Consider the following 24249-nt stretch of genomic DNA (forward strand, 5'->3'; position numbering starts at 1 on the left):
ATATTTTGAGATTATACACGTTCCACACATATTTTATGCAAAAAGTTAATACATTCAGTATCAGCAACAGCTCTTCACACAACGCATCCTGCCGCTCCAATAGAAGAGGAAGTCTAAAGAACGCAAAGTCACACTAAAAATGAACAAAGTGAAACACACACAAAAACAAACCAAGCCGGTCTCCTCTTTGCCTTTCTCCAGGAGCGTTTGAAGGCCAGCAGCGATCACCGGCCGGAGATGGAGGAGAAGGCGGAACACAAGCGGAGCAACGCCGAGCCCAAACCTCGCGCGTCCTCCGTCCCTTCACCGTCTCCCTCGCCCGTCCTGCACCCTCGTAAGCCCCGCCCCCCTGCCTCTCGCACCCCCACCCCGTCCACCCCCTCCCGTATCCACCTACCCCCCCTTCCCTCCCCGGTCACTGCCCTCAAGTCAGAGGAAGGCGGCCAGCAGCAGAGAGTGTCCATGTCCTCTCACCCGCCTACCACGCCCCATCCTCACCCGCCTTCCCCGCGCTCCGCCTCCCCGCCCCCGTCATCCCCGCGCCGGCCCAAACAGGAGGCCACCGAGGAGGGGGGGGAAGGGGGACGCAGGGAGCACAGAGGGGGACAGCAGAAGACGACGGCCTCCGCGCCCTTCCAAGGCATCTACTCTGGTGGTGAGTCATCAGCGGCTCAATTATCGACCCGTCTGTTGAAATGTTAACAAGTACCGTCGTTATATGCAGGATGTTCATGTTTATGTATTTGCTCGTCCACTGTGTCAGCTTCATTGATAAAAGCTTTCAGTATTATTGTGAACTATTGAAGACTGTTTAAAGCTTACTTATTATGCAAAATGCACTTCCTTTTTTGGGGGGGATTTTTGAACATTAATAGGAGTCCTGGCGTGGGACTGAATAAATAAACAACCCTCTCTTTTTCTCCTCCACTTTTCTGAAAACGTGTGTTAAAAACCCTAGTAAGATTTCTGTCATAAGGGGATAAGCCACGCCCCCTCATTACTAACTTAACTTACCTCTACCACCACCTGTGATGAGCACACTCCCAGATACCACTGAATCTGACTGGCAGCTATTAGGTTCAAATCGGCAGTTAGATTTAGGGCTAAAGAGAGCAGACTGGGCTTTTTGGAAGGCGGGGCTTAAAGAGAGGCTCTCAAACTGAGCATTTCAGACAGAGGCTGAAACGAGGCAATTTTAACAATGGCCCTGTGAGCAATATAAAAGTTTTTTGGGACACTACACAATGAAAACAGTTCATAATAAAAACACAAATTATTATTTTGAACCTGAAAATGAGCATCATATGTGACTCTTTAAACAATAAATCCGGACCCTTTTTAATGATATTGGATGAATCTGTTTGGGACTCTAACTTCTGTATTTTTAACTTTACAGATATCCCTCCAGGTTACCCATACCAGTCCATCACTGCTCCGTTCGGCTCTCCTTTCCCCCCTTATCACATCCCAGCGCCCACCGGGACAAACACAGAAGTGGTCCCTCCCCACCGCTCCCGCTCTAGCGCCTCCGCTGCCCCTCTGCCCTCAGCTCACCTTCATTCCAGGCTGCATGACGCCGACATCAAGCCTCAGAAACTAGAGCCGTCAAAGACCGGATCCTTTCTCAAGCAGGAACCCGGTGCGGACCGGCATCGGCCCAACGTGACACCAGAACCCCTGGGTCCTCTTCGCCGGAGCTGCAGCCCCGTGCTAGCCAGCCATGACAGGGAGCTAGAAGGGGAAGCTTTGAAACCCCAGTCTCAACCGCTACCCCTGCTGCTTGTCCCCAGCCCTCTACCTCCACCGCTACCAGAGGAAAGACTGGCAGACATCAGGCAGGAAGAGAAGGAAGGAGGGAAAATCAAAATGGAGGTGTCATCTTACTCCTGTCAGGCGGCGTACCCCTCCCTGCCTCCTCCGCTCATCGAAGCCGTGCCTAAACCGGAGTTCATCAAGGATCCAGAACCATATCCACCATGCATCACTGCAGAGTCGGACTGCCCAGAATCGGCTGAGGTGTGTGCGTCATCGCTGGAGCAAACCCCAAGCGACGCACACATCTCCTCGGGCAAACATGAACACCCAGAAAGCCGTATCACCTCACTCAGTCCCGGTATGAGAGAAAGTGTTACGGAAACTCTCGCTTATCCCTATTCTCCTCCCCACACCGCTGACTCTCCTCTCCCGCTGCTCATCGGTCCAGAGGATCCCATGGCGGGGATGCTGGCTCTGCTGGCTGCCAGCGAGATGGCCCAGGCCCGCCCCCCCACACCACACACCATCTCCACACTTCTACTGCCCATCATGGGGGCAGACTGCAGGGCTACTGGTGACCTGGAGATGGTGGCGCTGGAGGGGATGGCCCTGCTCAGCCAAATGGCCCAGCGAGAGATGGAGCAAATCAGCATGGAGCAAGGTCAGTATATATTATTATGAGGGAAGTGAGAGAATACGAGAGAAGGAATGAAAGACAAAGTTGGAAAAAAAAAAGTTGAAACCAAAGGCTCTCCATTTCTGTTTTCACACTCTTTTTAATATTTTATTTTCCTTTACCTTCCATTCAGATCTGACATTGGAGGGTCTGGACTGTCTTCTTGAAGCCAGCAGACAGATCTTGTTGGAGGCCATTGAGAAGCAGTCCCACATTGATCTTCCAAGAACGCTGGATCCCAACAAGAAATACAGCTGGAGGCAGAGGAAGGAGGAGCCGGTAAGATGTGCCCTTGTGTAAATTGACCAATAAAGCAACTTAACTTAAGATGAACTAATATGTCGCCCAGAGAAGAAATAAAAGTGCCCAGTTTATTTGAAATGTTTTGACACTCTCTCTCTCTCTCTCTCTCTCTCCTCTGCAGCTGTATAGTAAAATGTCCATGGACGAGTTGGACGCGGTGGAAGTGGAGTACCGCATCCGCCTGGCTGAGCTGCAGCAGACCTACAAGGAGAAGCAGAGGGATCTGAGCAAGCTGCAGAGACGCAGAGACAAGCGGTGAGAGTTAGACCAACACCAGTTCACATTCACACAGCTGCTGCTTTTATTACACACGTGCTAAAGAAATGTTCACCACATTCACCAACCCAGTCAAACACACAACTAAAAGTCTTCTTCTCATTGGTCAGTGAGCGGCAGCAGCAGGAGGATGAGAGGCGGAGTCTGACCAGACGGGGCAGGGGACGACCCAGGAAGAGGAAACAACACTTGACTTCACCTACCAAACTGGACAGCAGGCCTGGGAAGTGAGTGACATATCTGTAGCTCTATTCTCCCAGTTCACTTTTATTTTATTTTTGGTTTATTTTATAAATTTTTGCTTTTTGTGTTTGTGCTTTTTGGACATTTGATACATAAAGTGTAAATATTGCGATGTCTTTCAGGGTGGGCAGGACAATGCAATACTCTGAGGACTCTGAAGCTGGGGAGGGACAGAGGAAGAGGTTCCGCTTGTCCAGAGACGAAGAGGAGACGGAGGCAGGAAGTGGAGGAGTGAAGTTGAAAAAAAAGAAAAAGAAGAACAAGAGCTGGAACGACCAGGAGCCGTCTACCAGTCACTCTCTGGAGGTAAGTCACTTGGAAGCGAATGTTTCTAATTTAAAAAAAATATAGACTTATTTGTCTACGGCACTATGCAAATATACTGACATAACTAATGAAGTGTTTTTTGGTTACATTGTCAGGTGTTGAAGGCCAAGCGCAGCCATGTGAGTGAGCAGGAGCAGCTGGCGTCGGACCTGGACAGGGCGCTCTCGCTGTCGCAGCTCGGCTCCCTCGGCGCGTCTCGTAAACTCTCCTCCAACTCAAAGCAAGACAAGCCCAAGGGCAAGTCTGCAGAGGGTCGGATGAAGGAACGCCCCGTCCACTCGTCTGACAAAATGGGGAAACAGAAGATGGCCGCCAAGGCCTCGTCTTCAGACGCCGTCCGAAAAGTGAAAGGTCAGAAGAAGTCGGCTTTGTTCTCTGCCATGAGATCAGAGCTCAGCAGCTGCTCCAACAGTGAGTACACCTGGAGATGAGAAGTACACTGAGTTGCGGGTGATGGATAACTTTTACATGCAAAGTGATGAGGCTGGCAGTATTCTGTTTTTGTATAGTGCAGGAAAGTTTGGTAGACCATTAACTTAAAAGTCCGCTTAGTAGTGTGACACTAAGTGGACCTTGGGTTTCGAATATTTGTTATGTTGTTTTTCTTTATAGGTGATTATAAACAAATTCCATTAAAAGACCAAAACCAAGAACAACATATACCATGAACAAGTATTTAGTCCTTAATGATCTTTCATTTGTGTGAATCCTCTTGAGATCAGCGTAAGGTGTGCACGTCATTATATACAACTTCTTCATGGTCAGTTTAACCATGTCCGTTATGACAAGTGATCTAGTCAATAATCCAGATTGAATGTGAAATAGATTGATCTTTAGTTTGGATTCCTCTGTCAGTTGTGACATGAAGGTGGAGCAGGAGTCTCCGTTGTGTCTTTTGTTGTGGTGAATCATTGACCCAACTTTCTCTGCACCAGACTCAGATTCAGAGGAGCACAGTTCTGCTCGAGGGGGCTGGCCCCCTCTCTCAGGGACGCGTTCCCACGGTAACCCCACCAGGAAGAGGCGGTCCGAGGAAGTGTCTCCGACGTCCCTGCTGTCCGGCCAGAAGTCTCAGAAGAAGAAACACAAGCACTTATCCCTGCTGCTGGAGGAAGCCGGCCTCAGCTCCTCCGACGACTCCTTCGACCAAGGTTACTGACCGAAATCTCCTCCCAGACAAAGTGTCTTTGAGCCTGGTCACAGCTTGTCTTTGTGTGCGTTTAGCTAGGGCCGCTGTTTGTCAGACTGTGCTTTTAGCTAGACCATCCAACACTACCTCTCTTGCTGCTGGCTTCTCTGCAAAGTTGCCTTTATTTCCTTTTTTTGCCTTTTTTTAAGAGTTGATCTATTTCTATGGTGTTTTGTTTATTTTTGTTTTTTATTGCCTGGATTGCAAAAACAGATTTTGTAGCATTTGTACATTGAAAATTTTGTGTGAATTGTGAGATTTTTTTCATAAAGTTGTATTGCAGTTTGGTACCTATAAGCTTTATTAAAGGTGTTGATCTGATTGGCACAGAAAGCGAAGCGCTGTGGTCCTTGTGTCTGCTTCATCTGTCTGTCCCCGTCTCCGTCTGTCCAGCTGCCACTGCACCTCACACACCCTTTACACTGCTCTGTTCCTCAAATATCCCTTTAGATCTCCTGGCAAAGGTTGGAAAACACTGTTCACAAACTGAAACATTACATGCGGAAGATTAGTTCAGAGCACACAGCGGATTCTGATAAGACGAAAAACTGTATTACCTGGTCAGTTTAAATTGTCATAAAATAAAGGAGAAATGTAGAAAAATGAGAGTTGGCTCTATTTAAATAAGCAGTGTTTGTACAGTGTTTCTTGATGTGGTCCTCTTTTCTGGTGATGTGGGGAATTGAATGCACTGCTACTCATTCTAAACTTCATATAAGATGTTGGGGATATTTGGACAATAGAGCTCCTCCTCTGTGTCTACTAAACCTTCAAATAACCCTTTTCCCTTTACCTTGCTTTCCCAGCCACCTTGCTCTGTCTTTTCACCTTTCCCTCCTCACCTTTGACCCATACCTGTCCCCACTGTCCTACCCATGATACTTTGAGTGTCTCTCAGCCTGTTCCATGTGCTTGTGCCTCTTTTGCTGCTGCTGTGACTTTACAGAAGCTTGGCAAGGACTAGCGCAGCCTGGAGCCTCTGCTACCTGGCTGCGGCTAGTCTTTAAAGCTTAGCTTAAGCTTGACTGTGCTAAGGCCAGGCTATGCTACGGCTAGGCTGCACTCTGGCCGCTGCGCTGCCCCTCCCTGCCTGAGGCCACACCCCTGTCACCTGCTGTGTAAGTAGGAAGTGCCCACTGTGTAAGTGTGGGCTAAGTTGGAATTGAACTACATAAGCAGAACATTAACTTTTACCTTAGTTTATTTGTTTTGTTTTTCTATATTTATTGTCCTCAGAAATTAAAGATCATTAATGAGAGCCATGGTTACCCCCACTGACCCGAAGTCATGTCACCGGAAGAGTTTACAGCTGGGACAGAGGATGTAACCACGGTTATTCAAAGCTCACAAAACCTTTTATTGTACCAAGGGGCCTTCACAGGGCTGTCCTCTCAGTGCCTGCCTGTTGTAATGTCTGTCTGCCGCAGTTAACACACAGGGTATTCACAGTACAACATACACACCCGATTTGGCTAATTTCCTAATTGAATAATTTTATAAATAATTGTATTCTTGTCTGGAGCCATAACAAACATAAACTCTAGTTTGATTCAAATTGCCTCATAAATCTTATTAAGCATATTTGCTTTGGTTAAAGAATGACTTAACACCCCCTGAACCTATTGTTTTTGTTGACATCCCTCGGTTTCACATCTCACCTTGCTGCAGTGTCAAACAGGTGTACTCCAGTACACTGTGACATCACTGCTAGGTGATGTCAGGCGCCACACACTTGAAACTCTCAACCAGAGATCGCAGCAACACAAAGCTATTATGTTACTTTTTAATTTAAAAAAATCTGATCGGAAATAAAAATGACAGCTGATTTAGATGACAATTCACCTTTTAATGTCAGTAAGACTAAATAAGTATGTATATATAATATGTAAATTAATGTATGTTGTCGGGTAGTTGAAGTAATCTTGTACTGTGCATCCGCCCTCAGTGTTAACACTCTAACCCTTGAGGAAAGGCTCCGCCTGCTCATCTAACTGCTTACTACCAGCTTGCGTGTGTGTGTGTGTGTGTGTGCATTTCAGACTTGTAGGAAGAAGTTAAGTTTTTCACTTCCCTCTTTGTCACATTCTCTGATGGCTTTTGTTTAAATAATACAATATATCTGAGTCAGACATTCAGCTTACATGGTGTCAGTAGCTGTGTGTGTGTGTGTGTGTCAGCGTGACATACTAGTGCATATATGTGGTAAATCCCAAATATTCCTACTGTATGTTGATTAAACATCATTTTAGTGTGAAGGCGTTCTGCGGTGGTTGGACCGTCAATCTCATTTCTCCCCACTGTTGTCTCTGATCTGCCTACGTGTTACAGCAAAGATGGATGGGATAGTGTGTGTGTGTGTGTGTGTCCTGTCTATTATTGTGAGGTCCAGGCTGGGGTTATCATTTCACACAGGCCATTTATCAGTCTTTGCATTCAGTTTTGTGTCTTGGATCTTGGTTGTTTTATATAAAATTCCTTTTCTTTATGGTGCAGTTTTTTTTCTTCTTCTCTGCTTTCGGTAAAAACAGTAGGTTAGTGCTTTGACCTGTTGACCCAGACCCATGCTGCAGCCACTTCCATTTCAGAGCTAAACATTTTTTTTTCTCTGAAACAGAAACCTCAGAGGATGAGTCTGATTCGGCGGAGGAAGGCGGCTGTGAGGAGAGCGGGCTGGGTTTGCTGGCCCGCTTTGCAGCCAGCGCGCTCCCCGTCACCTCCACCCCAGGGAACCTTTTCCAGGATACCAAACACCGCAGCAGGCAAAGCATTCTGGGTAATCCAAAACAACACAACACTTATAGCTTATAAATGAGTCCCCTGTGTGGGGAATCTTTGTGACTGACCTCTGTAAGCTTTTGAGGTCATTTTTCTTAAATGTTCTAATTTTGCATGTAACCGGCAAAACCCGTATGGTTACACTTCTTCAAAGGCCTGTTTAAGGGTTAAAACTTGGTTTTAGGGTTCATGTTAGAATCAGGTTAAGGTTAATGTGAGGGTGGGGGTTTGGGAATTTAGTTCTAATGTTAAGGGGTTAGGCAGGGAATGCATTACAATGAGTGTCCTCAAAAAGATAGAAGTGTGTGTGTGTGTGTGTGTGTGTGTGTGTGTGTGTGTGTGTGTGTGTGTGTGTGTGTGTGTGTGTGTGTGTGTGTGTGTGTGTGTGTGTGTGTGTGTGTGTGTGGCTGAGCATCATGTCTGTGTAGCTAAACAGAGTATGGGTTACCTTTCTTCATGAGAGTAGCAGAAAAGAAAAACACAGTGTCCTGGGTTCCCTCAGTACCTTTAAACAAACTGCACATGAGCCTGTTCTCTGCTTCTTTCGCAGGTTGCACATTGTAATTGCACTTTTTTTTTGTGGTTGAGCGGGTTCACCGCCTGAGCGTTTATTCAGGATTGTGCTATTGATTCACAGCGACACATCCATTCATTTCTAATTGTCACGTCAGGGTGCCTGTAATGATTCAGGCCTTGAATTATGTATTAGTTTCAAATGGATCAATAGTCCTATTCACGGGGTTATTGATTTCAGTGGATCTTCCGCCTTAGTTTATATTTCTGTACAGTGTGTGTGACGCAGGGAGAGTTTTTACATGGGATGACCCTCTCCTCTCCTCTCCTCTCCTCTCCTCTCCTCTCCTCTCCTCAGGGTCTTCAGAGTGTGAGTGGTCGGACTCCGGCTCTGACCTGCGTCTGAGGAAGTTCCCTTCTCTGCTGCACGGCAAACGCTCGGCCCCTGAGCTGCCCCTGTTGCCCCCGGCGACCCGGCGCATCGACCAGGCCAGCCCCACCAAGCGGGATGAAGCACTGCCGCTCAAACGCAAGCCTCTGCCCAAACAACGGCCCGCCCCCCAGTCCCCACGGCGCTTCAGCTTTGACCACCCCGCCGCCGGCTTCAGTGAGGATGAAGCCTGGACCCGGAGACGCAGCGAGAGGATCTTTCTCCATGACACTACCACCACCACCACCTCCACCCCCACCCCCACCGGTCAGCTGCCAGTGTCTTCAGCCTCTGCTGCTGCTGCTGCCACCATCCAGGGCTCCTCCTCTGTCTCTGTCTCTCCTTTCAGCTCGGCCCCACCCCCACCTCCTCTCACCCCCCAGAAGCTACCCTGCAGACCCACTAAGCCCGCCCAGCCCAGCAGAGAGGCGAAAGATGTGGTGAAAGTACGTGTCAATAATTCATAGCCGTTGTTAATCACCAGCTGAGACAAACCTGGGAAACATAGAATGTCTTTTCCCCCCCTCTCCTCCCCCATGCTGATCTTCCTTTTCTCCTCTGTCACTGTATCTCGCCTCTCCTCCTCCCTCAAACTCTGGTTTCCTCTCATCCACTCTCGTCTCCCTAGACACCCGTGTGTGTGTGTGTGTGTGTGTGTGTGTGTGTGTGTGTGTGTCCAGAGTGCCAGAAGGGCTTCCCAGTACTTCATTCACTGCTGCTCTCCCCTGCTGTCTGTGTCATGTTTCTTGACAAGAAAGGACAACTGCAGGCAGCCCGGCAACATCCACCACCCTCAGTGTGCGCGTGTGTGTGTCTCCGTCCAGTAGCTCCTCTGCGCTGTCATCCTTATGTATGTTCTAACGCATCTGTGTTTTGGCTCTTTTTTGTTAAAGCAGAAAAAGAAGCTGAAGGACTCTCCTCTCCCAGTGAGCCCGTCCACTCTGTGCAGTCCCATCACAGACTGCCCCGTGCCTCTGAGCCTCAGCCCGGCACGCAAGAGCCAACCCAAAGCCAAGACCAAGGCCAGAGAGGTCAGTGTGAGGATGATGGATCAGCTGCACAGCCATTATGGATGTGAACTTATATTAACCCCCGGCAAAGGACAAAACCAAAAACCATTGAGTTGTCGCATCGCCTGCTTTACATTCTAGCCCATGTGTTGCACCAAAACACTTACAGTACATACAATAAGTCTCAAGAATTTAACCGACAGGGGCGCTCGTGTCATAGTCGATGGAGCGTCCCCTTACCTAGAGGCTCAGTCCTCATCGCAGCAGACCTGGTTCTCATCCGACCAATGGTCGGTTCTCTGCATGTCATCCCTCTCTTTGCCCCATTTCAACTCTGTCTCTCCAAACTGTCTAATTAAGCGAAAAACGCCTCAAAATAATCTTTTAAAAAACGGTTGTATTGAACACTATGTTGTTCTCTTAATGAGTGGAAAAGAGTAGACATCCTGTATGGCACATGTATCAAACTCAAGGCCAATTCAGCCGATTTGAATCAATTCTGAAAAAAAAAAAAAAAAAAAAAAAAAAAAAGTTCATTCTTATGGAGCCTGTGCCATATCCGCACGTCACATATGCTCCCAACTGTAAGGAAACTTACATGGCTTACAGCTAGGAATGTCTGCTGAAAGTTCCACAGCTCAGGATTTTAAGCCATGAATTGATGAACTTCCATCTAAGAAGAGCTGTCAGTTTTCTGAGGGCTGTAAATAGGCCAATATATGTGGCTAAATAGCATGCTAATATTGACGATTGATTGTGTCAAGTGTCTAAGGATTAATGCCAAAATTATCTGGTTTCTAACTTTTGCTTTAAGTTACTAACCCTAACCCTAACTAGCTAACGTTAGCTAGCTGCTGATAGCCCACCCCTTTCATTTCCAATGGTGGCTTGGCATTTCCTTACCAATGTAAAGTGTCATAAATAGCTAACACTGGTGCTGCGTCATGATTCCTAAAAAAACAAAACATGTGATATGTTTTGAATGTGCAGAAAGTTTAGAAAAATCCAGGAGAATAAATATTGTGGCTCAATCCAGAATGCCTGAGAGCCTTACTGCATTATAGTCCTTTATAATTGTTTCACCAGGAACCTGAATGTTGTCTTTTCCTTTACAAAAATTAAGACATTTCCACTATAAATCTATGCCGAAAAGGCACAGATCGGTGGATAAAAATCCACCAGAATACAGGAAAGTAAGTGTTTGACATTCAAACATTTCGGGGGAGCACCCCCATACCCCCCACCTATAATTTGTCCCCCGAAAATGTTGAAGCGAAAACTAGCCATTGTACACAGTTTATATACTTACTTAGATATGTTCTTTTTATTTTTTGATTAAAAAGAAGGTATGTCAGTCTGGCCATTAGTGTGATTATCATATCGTAGAGTGGCCCTTTGTGAAAATGAGTTTGACACCCCTGCTGTATGGTGTGGTTTTCTGCCAAAGTGATGCATTACTCTCCATCTGCCACCAGAGTAAACTGGAGTTTGTTTTGGAAACAGAAAAGGCAGCTATTATGTGCAGAGCTTTTTGTGGTGGAGTCGGGACTGTGTATTCAACAGCATAAGTGTTGCAATATGCCACCGTTTCACATTTTCAAAAGTTCCTTTGTGGCACGTTAGTGTTAGTTCTGCCACAAATGAACCTCTAGGGATCATCTAGGGTTATTGAATTTACACTAGTTGATATTTTTGTTCCCCTTAAATGCGTTTTAAAAGTAAAGTGCTGGTGTGTGTGTCTCCAGCCCTCCAGAGGAGCGGTGAGCCGGCTGATGGAGAGCATGGCGGCGGACGAGGACTTTGAGCCCAACCAGGACAGCAGCTTTAGCGAGGACGAGCTCCTCCCGCAGCGCAGCAGCAGCAGCAGCGTATCTGAGCGCTCATCCACACCCGGTCAGTATGCAAAACAAACTCACCTCTACCTTACTGTGTACTGGACATGCCTTACACACTACTACGCAGTGATGCTCATTTTGTTGCATGTTTCATTGCATGTGTCCAGCAGCCGCAGTGCAGTGTGTGCTGGACAAAGATTCCCTAGTGGATGGCCTCCGAGTTTTGATCCCGATGGACGACCAATTACTGTACGCAGGACACGTGAACACTGTACACTCCCCTGACATGTGAGTACACACTTTGTAAACCTCAGAGGGTAGGAAAGAAAAAGAAGAGAAAAAAAGAGCAGAGCACAGGGATTGATTTTTTTTTGTAAACACTAACATCTGTTTGCACTATTTAAAGCTGCAAATCAATCAGTGTGCTCCAAATGTGCTGTAAAGTTTGCAGTCCTTGATTTGAGAAGAACCTCATTCTGCCACACAGAGAGGGAATATTTTTAGGCAGCGTCTACAGGCACAAACCACAGGGATGTTGACTTTTCATATGCACAACACAGACAAGGTTTTTTTTAACAGGTCAATCCACTTGTCATACATGCAAGGTCAATATACTAAATAGTTTGACATTTTGGTAAATACAACAATTTTCTTTCTTGCTAGATGGAGATGGAGCTCCACTGTCACATCTATATGCTAAATATAAAGCTAAAGCCAGCAGCTGATTACCTTAGCTTAGCATAAAAACTGGAAGTATGGGGGAAACGGCTATAGCTTAACACCTACACATTTTTGTATGGAGTTTGTATGGGAACATTTTGCATGAAATCTAAGGGCCCATGGGATGATAATTAGTAAGCTTTAGAGGTGCTGATAGGCAGATTGTGTTACTGTTAACACAGAACCAGGCTGGGTTGTTCTCCCTGGTTCCAGTCTTAATGCTAAACTAAGCTAAGTAGCTGCAGGCTCTAGCTTCATATTGACTGTACCCGAAATGAGAGTGCTATCGATGTCTTTGCAAGAAAGTTTTTTTTTTCATTTTTTTTTCATTTAACTTTTATTTATCCTCGAGAGACCAATTGAGGGGTGACCCTCATTTACAATGATGTCGAGTTAAAGTACATTTGAAACTATTCTTCTAAACATGCCCAAACTTTAAAAAACATTAAGATCTACTTCTGGTCGTTCAGCTGACGCTCTAATCCAGAGGGGCTTAATTAAGAGAAAGAAAACAAGACCAAAAGCCCTGTTCAGACAGGATTAATATTCCAGGGGGATGTGGGTATTAGCCGTGCTACGCTCTGGACAACATTTTATCCAAAGCACTATAGTGTAAGTTAGAGAACACACTCCTCCCTTTCCCGCTACACATCAAAGAAAGCACAAGAAGGGAAAAGATCCAAGGCTGTGCCAATGGACCTATAAAGAAAGTCTGTGCCACTCACCCCTAACTTCTGGCCTCTTTTCCCATAATTCTTCTGCTGCAGATACAGCGTGGTAGTGGAGGGGGAGAGAGGGAACCGACCACACATCTACTGCTTAGAACAACTGCTGCAGGAGGCTGTGAGTACACTGGATATCTCTCACACATCTGTCTATTCCTGCTGATACATGAGATGTGAGACACTTTGAGGAGTTAGGGAAGTGAAGATGTTGTGTGCAGAGTCCTGTTTTGATGGTTTATTGTGATTCCGTGCAGATCATCGATGTGAAGCCTCCATCTGTGCGCTACCTCCCAGAGGGCACCCGCATCGCTGCGTACTGGAGCCAGCAGTACCGCTGCCTTTACCCCGGCACTGTTGTCAATGGTACCGCCCCCCCCCCCCCCACACACACACACACACACACACACACACACACACACACACACAGCGATCTTACATGGTATGGTATGACTTTGTAGCATTGGCGGCACAAACAAATGAAAAAGATCTTATCTGTATAATGCACGGTTTATGTAATGGTTATGGGAACATTACATGGTCTGGGATCTGTTCTTAAAAGCTTAACTGCAATGAACAATAAGAAACAACAATGCTAGGGTGAGTGTGAGTGATGCAGTTATCCAAATCAAAATGGTTACTATGACAAGCTGTTTTTAATCTGTAAGTTGTGTCGAAATCAAATGTTCTTTTCTTTCTTTTTCAAACAGGAAGTTCTGATATTGACGAGAACGATGATCTCATCACTGTGGAGTTTGACGACGGCGACTCAGGCCGCATCCCGCTCTCCCACATTAGACTCCTGCCGCCAGACTACAAGATACACTGTGAGCACCACACACACACACACACACACACACACACACACACACACACACACACACACACACACGTTCTCTCATTGCACTTAGAAATGCAGTGAAGATTTTAATTTCTTCTCATATGCTCCCTATTTGGTTGGAACCTTGATATATTTACAGATTGTGTGTGTATTTGTGCAGCGACCTGCACAGTCTTTGTTTGTGTGTGTTAGTGATTTTTAGCCTAAAGTGTTTTCCCCGTGGAGTGCTTCTATCTTACAACTTCCGGTAAATCGTTGCTCTTTACACTGGTTTGTGTGGAAGTGTGTGTGTGTCTATGTGTATATATACTGCATGTATATGTGCAGTTATTTCTAAGTGGATGTGTTTATCAAGACTGAAGCCTGGCTCAAGCTTCAAGTGTCCACAATGTGAGGAAAACGGCACAACATGAAGCCCTTTGCTTACCAAAATGAAAATATTTACTGAGCATGAAGCACCTTGTTATATTGAAGTATTTTTCTGTGCAAATGCATCAGAGGCTGGTATAAATATTTAGATTTTTTGCAGGCAAGGTGCTTCCAACATGTTGTCATGTCTTTGTGAGAGAATGAACACTACACAACACACTCAAAAAGACAAAATATAGTCCAAAATAAATAGCCGAATGACGTGGCTCAATTGAGACGTGTAAACGCTGGAGCAGTCTTGGGAAGCCAAACATAACATTCTTCAGATGAACCCTAACGCCCACTGTCTCTGTGCTTTGGTCCAGGCGCTGAGCCATCCCCTGCCTTGCTCGTGGCCAGCTGCTCCAGGAGGAGAGTACGCAAATGCAGCAAAGAGGCGGGAATAAAGCCAGAGGAGTCCGTTCCTAAGATCAAAGGGAAACCTGGTCGCAAACCCAAACCCAAACCAGGTGAGCTAATCAAACCGCCTGCAGTCCTTGAGTGAGTTCATGATCTATCCACTCACTCATTCCGTCCTACTCATAGATAATATCCTCTGACTCTACTTGACTCTAATGTATCAGTGATAGAGACAATGAGTTTATCAGAATGACAGACCAAAAGTGTCACATCTGTTAGAATTTCACAGAAAGAAAAGGTAAGGCTTCCCAGTGGAGGTACAAATAATGTCGAGGGGAGCGTTAAATAAAACGATCGCTCTGTTCATTAAGCGCTGCCATTTCCTTCCCTATGAGATACGCTGCTTTTACTCTCCTTTGAGTGATTCCATGGGAGCATTTGAGGACATCTCCACACGCACTGGAGCCCAATGTGTCGCTGAGCATCATGAAAAAAAGAAAAGGATGTCACATTATGTGGCTCAGGGCTCATCACAGAAGTAAATTGGGCCTTATTCATCCATTTTAGACAGCTGGGAAGAGGCTTCATTAATGTTGATTATTAGTAAAAAAAAAAAATGTAGTTTGTTGCTGCCCTTATTCATCATAGAGAGCGCTAAAGAGCTCAAAAAGCCTTTTGTCATGTCTATTTAACTCTTTTTAGAACAACGGAACCAACAAAAATAGCTGAGGGTTCCGACAGATCTTTCATCAAACATCTAATATATATGACAACGGCTGTCGACTATGATATCAGTTTAAGGAATTGGCTCAAAATGCTTAGTTGTTGTTCCACGAAGCTCAGTCTATTACTCTAACTGTAATTTATGGCATGTTGCATGTCTGATTTGCTGACGCCGGCCTTGTTTCTACTGGCTAAGCAGTTCTCAAAAGCAGGATTTTTTTTTGTTCTCCTTGCTGATGTGTTTACTGTACTCAGCATGTGAGGCCTGCAGACCAAACCACACAATGCTAACGTCTGCATATCCACTCTCAAACCCACGTATGATGTAGTTTGGCCGAAATAGCAGAACTGTTAAACCGTTTGTTGTCTCTTTCTTTCCTTTTTGTCTTTCCAGAGACTTCAATGAACCCAGACGGCCGGGAGCAAGCCATTCCTCCGTCTGCCTCCACCCACCCTGCAGAGAGACCCCAGACTCCAGCCAAGCTTTCCCAGGACAGGAACCCCTCGGTCCAGAAGTCGGCTCAGGAAAAGCCCCGGCCTGCCTCCCGGCCCACAATGGGAATGCAGGCGAAACCGGCCCGCAAAAGCTCTATCACATCCCCCGCCACCAGCCCTACTCTAACCAACCCGGTGATGCCCAGGAAGAGCCTCTCAGCACAGCCTCCCATTCTCAAACCAGCCCGCCCTCTGCCCCCCTCCCTCTATCCCTCCACCTACGGCAAGGTCCTGACTGTGGATCTGTACAGCGAGCCCAACCTCAGCTCGTACAACAGCCAACGCAGAGAAAGGGAGAACAAAAGCACTGTCAGCCCCACTACCAACAGACCAATGTCCTCCAAGCCCAATATGGCGGCGCAATCTATCGCAACCAAGCCGAGTACGACGTCGTCCACATCCAGAACCACTTCTTCTTCTTCCAAAACCAAACCCTCCTCCTCCGCCGACCATCACGGAGGCTCAAGACCCAGCCTCGTCTCTGGACTTACACGCAGGCTATCAACAGGCAAACCTGCCTCTTCATTGACTCCAAGACTTCCATCTTCATCATCAACATCTTCTGCCCCAAGACCCAAACTGAAGATGCCATCCGACCAGCTTTCCAGACCCAGCAGCAGTGTCTCCTCCAGACCCAAGCCCGGCCCGGGGCACAGCGACACGGGCTCGGTGGTGCGGCGCAAGCCCCCGCCCGCGGAGCCCCTGGTGAAGCTCGACCACGAAGGCGTCACCTCGCCCAAGACTAAGAAGACCAAGGCTCTGATGCTGCTGGAGGGTCGTGGGGTCCAACGAGACCACGCCCCCCTCACCACGATCTCGACCAATCAGAAAGCGCTGAAGGATAAGCCCAGAGCTCTGGACAGAGAGGCTGGCCTGCCGGAGAAAGACTCTACCTACAAAGCACCGACGCTGGCGAAGGAGAAGGTAGACAGTCGCGGTAGAGGAGAGATGGACAAGAAAGAGGAGAAAAAGGAGGTGGATAGGAGAGAGGAAAGGAAGATGAAAGAAGAATCTCAGAGCAGCAGCAGCTCAGAGTCTGAGGAAGAAGGAGGGAAAGGGAAGATGAAGAAAAAGAAGAAATGCACCTCAAGCTGCTCCTCCTCGTCCTATTCCTGCTCCGGCTCTTCCTCCTCTTCTTCCTCCTCATCCTCTTCGTCGTCGTCTTCATCAACCGATGACTCGTCCTGCAGTTCAGATGAAGAGAGGACGCCCACGCCTCCACCGGGCCCTGTCTCACCACCGCCAGCGCCCGTACAGGACAAACCCAAAGAAGAAACAAAAGAAGTAGAAGAAGAAGAGGAGGAGGAAGAGGAAGAGGTGAAGACAGACGATGAGGTGAAAGTGGAGGAAGAAGAAGAGTTGTCTCCTCCCTCAAGATCCCCCTCCCCTTCCACCTCCCTATCTCCTGCTGCTCCCACTAAACCTGTGAAACCGGCCACTGGGAAGGGCTCCGGGCAGAGGGGTCGCCCTCCCAAACCAAAGCCCAGCGGAGGAGAGGGCAAGGTGGGAAGACCAAAGCGGAGAGAGGGGGTCCACCTCCCCACGACCAAGGAGCTGGCTAAACGTCAGAGGCTACCAAGTGTGGAGAACAGGCCCAAGATTTCCGCTTTCCTCCCGGCCAGACAGCTTTGGAAGTGGTTTGGGAAACCCACTCAGGTGAGAAGAACAATCACACCTAAGTAGACACATTCATGGTGGAATTTTGAGAAATGCATTAGTCCAGATATCCCCCTCTTTACACTCTGTGACCAGCCTGTCTTCTTCTGATCCCCCCCCCCCTCCCCCCACCCATAGAGACGCGGTATGAAGGGCAAGGCAAAGAAGCTCTTCTATAAGGCCATAGTGCGAGGTCGAGAGATGATCCGCATCGGTGACTGCGCCGTGTTCCTGTCCGCCGGCCGGCCCAACCTACCCTTCATCGGACGCATCCAGAGCATGTGGGAGTCGTGGGGAAGCAACATGGTGGTCAGGGTCAACTGGTTCTACCATCCAGAGGAGACAAACCCCGGCAAGAAACTCACAGACAAGAAGGTAGGAGTTCTGAAACCACTTCTGAAGGCATTCCTGGGGAAGTGACTGTTTAAACAAAAAACAAAAAGATTATTTTTGGATTATTTTGTATGACTAATATCAGGTGTTAATTACAAGTTATGTGTGTTTTGAAACCTATTACATTTCTGGAAATGTGTTCCATGAAAGGGAAATATTTGGTCTCATGAATTACATAATCCTTCTACAATCATATTTATCTTTCCTCATCGCAATTAAAAATGCTGCTACTATATCATTAAAAAACTATCATGAAGAGCTTGATCATGACTTCTTTAACTCGTGTATGAATGTGTCATTCACAGCCATGAAATAAATGAAACACATCATTGAATACATTTCTATGTATGATTAGTTTGACTTCCTCTCTTCAGAACTGGGATCATATGTGTGGTCAGTCCTTACCAGCAGCTCTGCACTCTTCTATACAGAGGAAAGACTTCATGGAGGTAAGGGGGATTTAGTTTTTTATGTTTTCCAGCTCTGATCTTCAAAATCCCTGGGGATCCCTGGGGATTTATTTTTTTTATTTTTTTATAATTACGGTATACTTTTAACTTTCCAAAAGGTAAATAATGTAAAACTTTATTAAACTTTTTATTAGCTAATTTTGTCTATCAACTCCTAACATTTTGTCATTTATAGATTTAACTCTGTTCCCCTAGCAATATTTCCCATTTTCAAGAGTAGGCTATGTGACTGCTAGCTTAATGTGTCAATGATGACACAACGCTGGCTGGTGTAGTTTTATGATTTTAAGTTAGCATTAACTTGGTAGCTAGCTGAAAAGTTTTAATGTTTTAATTGATTTTATGAACCGATAGTGAGGAAAATCCATTTAAATTATTTAACTAAAAGTAAGATTTATTGCAAGAAAAAGAAGAGAAAGAAGGGGGCGCCCGGCGTCCCCTCCATGGGCCTCGGCCAGCAGCGGACCCGGGTTCGATTCCAGCCCGCGGTCGTTCTCTGCATGTCACTCCCCTCTCTGCCCCATTTCAACTCTGTCTCTACACTATCAATAAAGCATAAAAATGCCAAAAAAATATCTTAAAAAAAAAAGTAAGATTTATTGTCATGTTCGGTTATATTTGGGATTTGTCTGTTTTACTACATTTAGTCAGTTTTGGAGCTCCTCATACAGCCAGTGAAATCCTGTGTTTTTGTCACAGCGGGCCCTCTACCAATCGTCCCACAGCGATGAGAACGACGTGCAGACGGTCAGCCACAAGTGCCTGGTGGTCAGCGTGGAGGAGTATGAACAAATGACCCACACACGCCGCTATGCCGACAGCGAGGACCTGTACTACCTGGCGGGCACCTACGAGCCCACCACCGGCATGATCTTCAACACTGACGGAGTCCCAGTCCTCTGCTAAACACACATCCAGTACGGGTGACACCAAATCATGACTCCACTTTACAGACCTTGGACCCCAACCCCCCCAAGTCTTATCACTGATCTACATTCACCATGGATCCCAGTGAACAGGACCGCTCTCATACGATGATACACTTCAAACAGACTCTTCATGAACAGCTACTACTACTACACACACGGGAGACACTATAGACAGTATTATAAAAGGAACAAGTCTCCTGAAACCTTTGCACACACAGACTCCAATAACACACACAGACCGTTCTGTGTGTTGTGTTCATGGGAAAGAAGCTGCAGAACAAACACGAGACACTTCGGTCTCCTTTTACATGTAAATAACACCCTGCATAAAAAAAAACAGACACAGATATGTGTAAATACTACTCGCATCCATGTAATACACACACAACCAGTTATATAGAGGAAAATATGAGTGTTTTATTTTCATGTTATAGATTTATGTCAGAGTACTTTTTTCTAAAGAGGTAAGACAGTCAAGAAGCTTTAAATGAACTGTGAATGAGGATACAGGAGAGAGAGGCCTGTTGTAGGCACGCATGCCGATGATGTGACGTTGTGATTATGATGTTGCCGTGGTGATGTTACCGTCATGTTACAGTCATATAAATGTATCTACAGAACAGCAGGAGAGACAGACAGACAGATGCAAATACAGACAGAAATGCACAGAAAGAGAGAGAGGTAAAGACTCCAACAGAACAACAACAAAAACACTTTATTTGAACCCTTTCGACTCCTCTTGACAATCCTATCTCGGGCAGGCAAGCTGTCCGTGTGCTACTATAACTTCTGACTCCCTCAGAGACTCAGGCTTAAACAGAGAGGAAGGAATGTCGTACTGTAATAATCACTTACCATTTTTCATCTTTGAGTTCCTTACGTGCAAAGGGAAAAATCCACCCTGAAACACTATGAGACACAATGAGACAAAAACAGCTGCTGCATTTCATTGTTTGATCATCTTGCAGTGGTGAGGAGACAGAGTTCCTGGGGGGATGTTCCATTTCTGGGAAAAAGCAAAAAGAAAAAAAAACTACTTACCGTACTACAATAGATCTCAAAGTGACTCAACAAATGCACCGAGCAAGACAGGCCGATGTATTAACAGTGTAGGAGTCCCAGAGGGTGGATTTCTCCTTTTTTTCCTCTAAGGTGTTTTCAAGGGGTTGTAAACATTGCAGTCAGTCCAAGATGCATCAAGGTCATGGCACTGATAGTCACTGCGTAGCTGCCAGCCACTGATTAGATCAGGACACGTAATTATTATTATTTTTTTTAACGGCCATCTTCCACACTTTGGCTGCAGTATTTTCAACCTCTAAGTGTCCTGCGTTAGATGTTATTTTCATTTTTATTTCTGCCTCTGCTGTCTTATGGATGTCTATCGCCTGTTTGATCACATCTCGACCCCTCCGAGCAATCATCTTTAACATGAGTGCACTTTGAATGAGCCCCGCTGCAGAGGACACTCTGAGAATAGGAGTCTCGTACGTCTTCCCTAGAGTATTTACCGACCCCTAAGACGCACATAAACAAACAAACACACATACACGCTGCCACGTCCCTTTTTCTTCTTTTTTTGTGCCTCTCTTAGCTGCTTATGAATTTTTTCTACGTGCCTAGTTTTAACCGTTTTTAGGGTGAGACTGTTGAATGTTGTGCTCAGGGTTTGTGAGTGTTTGGGCGGCCTTACTCTCCCAGGCCTGATGATGATGATGATCCGCCAAATCAGCCCTGCCTCTGAAGAGGAAGAGTAACCCGGATTTGTGTCTGCTGACGTTGGGAAACGCCTTTCTTCTTTGTGATTTATAGTCTAAACAACCCCTTCGTTCCTGAGCTCTGAACTCATTTAGCTTCATTATTGTGTATAGAGATTGTGTCAGTATCTATATACAGTGTATGGTTATATACTGTACATCTAGAATATATGTGAGTATCATGTTGATTTTCTCGTACGTTTCTTACCACGTTGCCCTCTCTCTGCTCCGCTGCAGAGACTGAAGATTGTCTTGTTGATATTCAATAGTTTTAATATTTTCTACTCTTTGAGATATTTTGGTCATATGGATTTGTCTGATTTTATGATAGAATATATCATGTTTTTACTCACTCTGAGATGGCGGCATGACGTCTGGAGGACGTCCCGAGATGTTAATGTTTTAATGTGACCTTTTCCCCAATGAAAAGACAAAGGAAAGGGCCGTCAGCCAGTATAGAAGCATTTCAGTCCACTTTCTTATGTTAGTCCAGGCACCCAGTAACAGAAAGATTGATAATGTGCTGCTAGTCTTGGAAGGGCCCGTTTAACCAGGTACAGAGTGACTACACAGGCTGCTTTCTGACGGATTGATGCAAGATAATCTTATCCAATAAAGCCCCCACCCGCTCCTCAAGCTGCTGCTGCTGGAAAAGATGCCTGCCTGTCTCCGTAGACAAAGTGTTCAAAGTTTTTAAGTGGCCCAACATGGGTGGATCTCCGGCTGCTATCTCAGCCGTGGGAGTGTAATGAGGTACACAGGTCAGGTCGTACCGGTATTTGCAGAGTGAACAGGTTAAAGTGCCCCTTATGAATGTTTGTTTACCCCCTGGAGCTGCAAAAGCACTTTTTTTCTTTGTGTGTGTGTGTGTGTGTGTGTGTGTGTGTGTGTGTGTGTGTGTGTGTGTGTGTGTGTGTGTGTGTGTGTGTGTGTGTGTGTGTGTGTGTGTGTGTGTGTGTGTGTGTGTGTGTGTGTGTGTGTGTGTGTGTGTGTGTGTGTGTGTGTGTGTGTGTGTGTGTGTGTGTGTGTGTGTGTGTGTGTGTGTGTGTGTGTGTGTGTGTGTGTGTGTGTGTGTGAGGAACACTGATAAGACAACAAACTCTTATCCTCTGGTGTTACCACACACAAAACATACACTGGCACACCTTCATAACCCTTAGAGGTGTGTGTTATTGCCTTCCTATCTCTATTTGCCCCGTATCTCCATCCAAAGCCTAGCCTTAGGCCTTCAAACAGGGTCCAACACATGCACGTATACGTACATACACACACACACACAGATTGTTATTGCTCACTTCGCCTTCATTTTCATTTGGTGTAAAATGTTTTAAAAGCCTGACTTTGTATTTGTTCTTTCTGTCACTGTTTGTTTTATTTTGGCTTGTCTTTCAAAACTTTTGTTTTTTATTTTTTTTATTGCATGTCATTTTTTTTATCCTTCCCTTGCTTCCCCTCTCTGAACAATCGTCCACGCCTTTTAAGCAATACTGCTGACAGGCACAGGGAGCTAGCTGCTAGAGAAAGAGAGAGAATAAGAGAGAATGGGAGAGAGAGAGAGAGGTGGACTGGAGGCTGGTTCTTCGTCTGCTGTTCCTACAGTAACGTTATCGTCCTGTTACAGAAAAGAAGAAAAAAAAGATTATTTTGAAAATAAATAGAAAAATCATATAAGTTTTGTAAATGATCCTTCACTGTCGAGGAGAGAAAAAAAACTATCAGAATATACTTTGTACACATGTCTAACCTTGTAAAAATGCAAAAGGAATACATTTTAGAGATACGTCGGACACAGATATATTCGGTCCCCCTATATTATGTGTAAGGAACTTTTTTTTTCTTTTTTTTACAGACAGCAACCACGTTTATCCGTTTTTCTTTTAAGATTGTTTTAGTAACTCAATATTTTATAGTTAATCAATAAACAGATGGAACTGTACTTGTGGTGTCGTGTGAGTCTGTGGCGTGAAAAAACAAATCTCTTTCACATTTGCTACTTTTATTAATCCGTACAAAAACGTTAGCATGTTGGGTTATGTACAGGACTATGTATTTGACTGGTAGCAGTTTATTTCTTTTTACATTGATTACCCCTACAGTCTCCTAAATTCCTTTGGGAACACTGACTCCGTATATATGCTGTTGCCATTCATTCTGTGTAGCCTATATGCGTGGAAAAGTCACTGTAGACTGGATCAGGAGGAGTGGGGGGGCCCTTTAAGAGTCTGGGCCCATTATCTCATAATCTGAGATTCTGGTAGTTTTTATTTACCTTTGGGCAGCCTATTTCCACCTGTTTTCAGTCTTTGTGCTAAACTAAGCTTAACGGCTGTTGGCTGTAGCTTCATATTTACTGTTCATATGTGGTATCAATCTCCTCCGTATTTCACAAAATCTATTTTCCACCCATTGTCTCTTGCACTTTTCAGTAGGGGTGGGAATCTCTTGGCACCTCACGATTCGATTCGATTCCGATTCAGAGGTCAACGATTCGATTCAAAATCGATTTTCAATGCATCTCAATGCAAAACATTTTTTATGTACATACCCATGTGTGAATTTCAAAAATATATTTATATGCACATCTGAGTTTGCTACTCAGAGTTTGCTAATCACTTCCTACTTTTGTGATGATCATTAAAGAGAATCAACAGATGAATTGCCTTCTCTAATATTGTATTAAGAGAAAAGCTTTTCTTGTCACAAATATGACTTTCTATGAACAGTGCAATAATCAATGCAGCTTTCAACACAATATGGAAGTATGTAAAAACTAAACCGATTCAGTTTTATTTTATTTCTAATCTCGTAAATCATGTTTCTATAGGATTTCTATTCTATTATCTATTTTCTATGTCATTTCAACACATTGTACAAAAAGTATGGCTTGGAATTCAGCTCTCATACAAAAACGTAAACAGAGATAAAGCCGGTGCAGGTCATGGGTTTGCTGCTCTCAGCCCTTCTGAAGCCACTTTGGAAACAACTCGCACATGTGTGGTGTGCATGCGCAATGGCGCAGGAAGTATTAGTATTTACAAAAAAAAAAATAAAATAAAAATTATTAATAAAAAAAAAAAATCGATTATTAACTTTTCTAAATCGATTCAGAATCGTTCGAGAGAGAATCGATATTAATCGGAAAATCGATTTTTTTTCCCACCCCTACTTTTCAGTGCCACCAGAGGAGGCTGACTCAACTAAATTAGGTGCTCTGTTGTGTTGTTTTGTTTTGTTTTCTTGTGTGCCTGAGTTCAGTTTGTATGGACTGCTCCTTTAATCAACAGTGGTATCCATTTTGGCAGCCCAGTAATGAAGCTGCTGCTTGTGATAAAATGGAGGAAAGTTCAGCTTCCTCTGCTGAGCTGCAGAGCTGACCACGGGAGACATATTTTCCACCGCTGACCGTTCACTGCTCTGCCCTCAAAGAGCTGGCAAAGGTGTGT

General features: G+C 45.4%; 1 protein-coding gene across 4 annotated transcripts in view; it reads left to right on the forward strand.

Moving 5' to 3' along the window:
* tnrc18 (trinucleotide repeat containing 18) overlaps positions 1–22742 on the forward strand; it is a 48691-nt gene extending 25949 nt beyond the window's left edge. The window contains exons 10-30 of one of the 4 annotated variants that reach the window (XM_080044080.1): positions 202–655; positions 1397–2416; positions 2565–2710; positions 2856–2989; positions 3121–3237; positions 3376–3559; positions 3676–3991; positions 4516–4731; positions 7384–7542; positions 8416–8933; positions 9381–9518; positions 11243–11390; positions 11500–11620; positions 12820–12895; positions 13032–13140; positions 13485–13601; positions 14350–14493; positions 15501–17257; positions 17396–17632; positions 18025–18099; positions 18820–22742. In XM_080044080.1, the coding sequence (XP_079900206.1) occupies positions 202–655; positions 1397–2416; positions 2565–2710; positions 2856–2989; positions 3121–3237; positions 3376–3559; positions 3676–3991; positions 4516–4731; positions 7384–7542; positions 8416–8933; positions 9381–9518; positions 11243–11390; positions 11500–11620; positions 12820–12895; positions 13032–13140; positions 13485–13601; positions 14350–14493; positions 15501–17257; positions 17396–17632; positions 18025–18099; positions 18820–19026 (6393 nt within the window). In that variant the 3' untranslated portion in view covers positions 19027–22742. The remainder of the gene's footprint in view (positions 1–201; positions 656–1396; positions 2417–2564; positions 2711–2855; positions 2990–3120; positions 3238–3375; positions 3560–3675; positions 3992–4515; positions 4732–7383; positions 7543–8415; positions 8934–9380; positions 9519–11242; positions 11391–11499; positions 11621–12819; positions 12896–13031; positions 13141–13484; positions 13602–14349; positions 14494–15500; positions 17258–17395; positions 17633–18024; positions 18100–18819) is intronic. The other 3 variants (XM_080044081.1, XM_080044082.1, XM_080044083.1) reach the window with 3 other exon arrangements.
* The last annotated feature ends 1507 nt before the right edge of the window (positions 22743–24249 follow it).

This window comes from Ammodytes marinus (genome assembly GCF_949987685.1).
Source record: "Ammodytes marinus genome assembly, chromosome: 16".
Classification (NCBI taxonomy): Eukaryota; Metazoa; Chordata; class Actinopteri; order Uranoscopiformes; family Ammodytidae; genus Ammodytes; species Ammodytes marinus.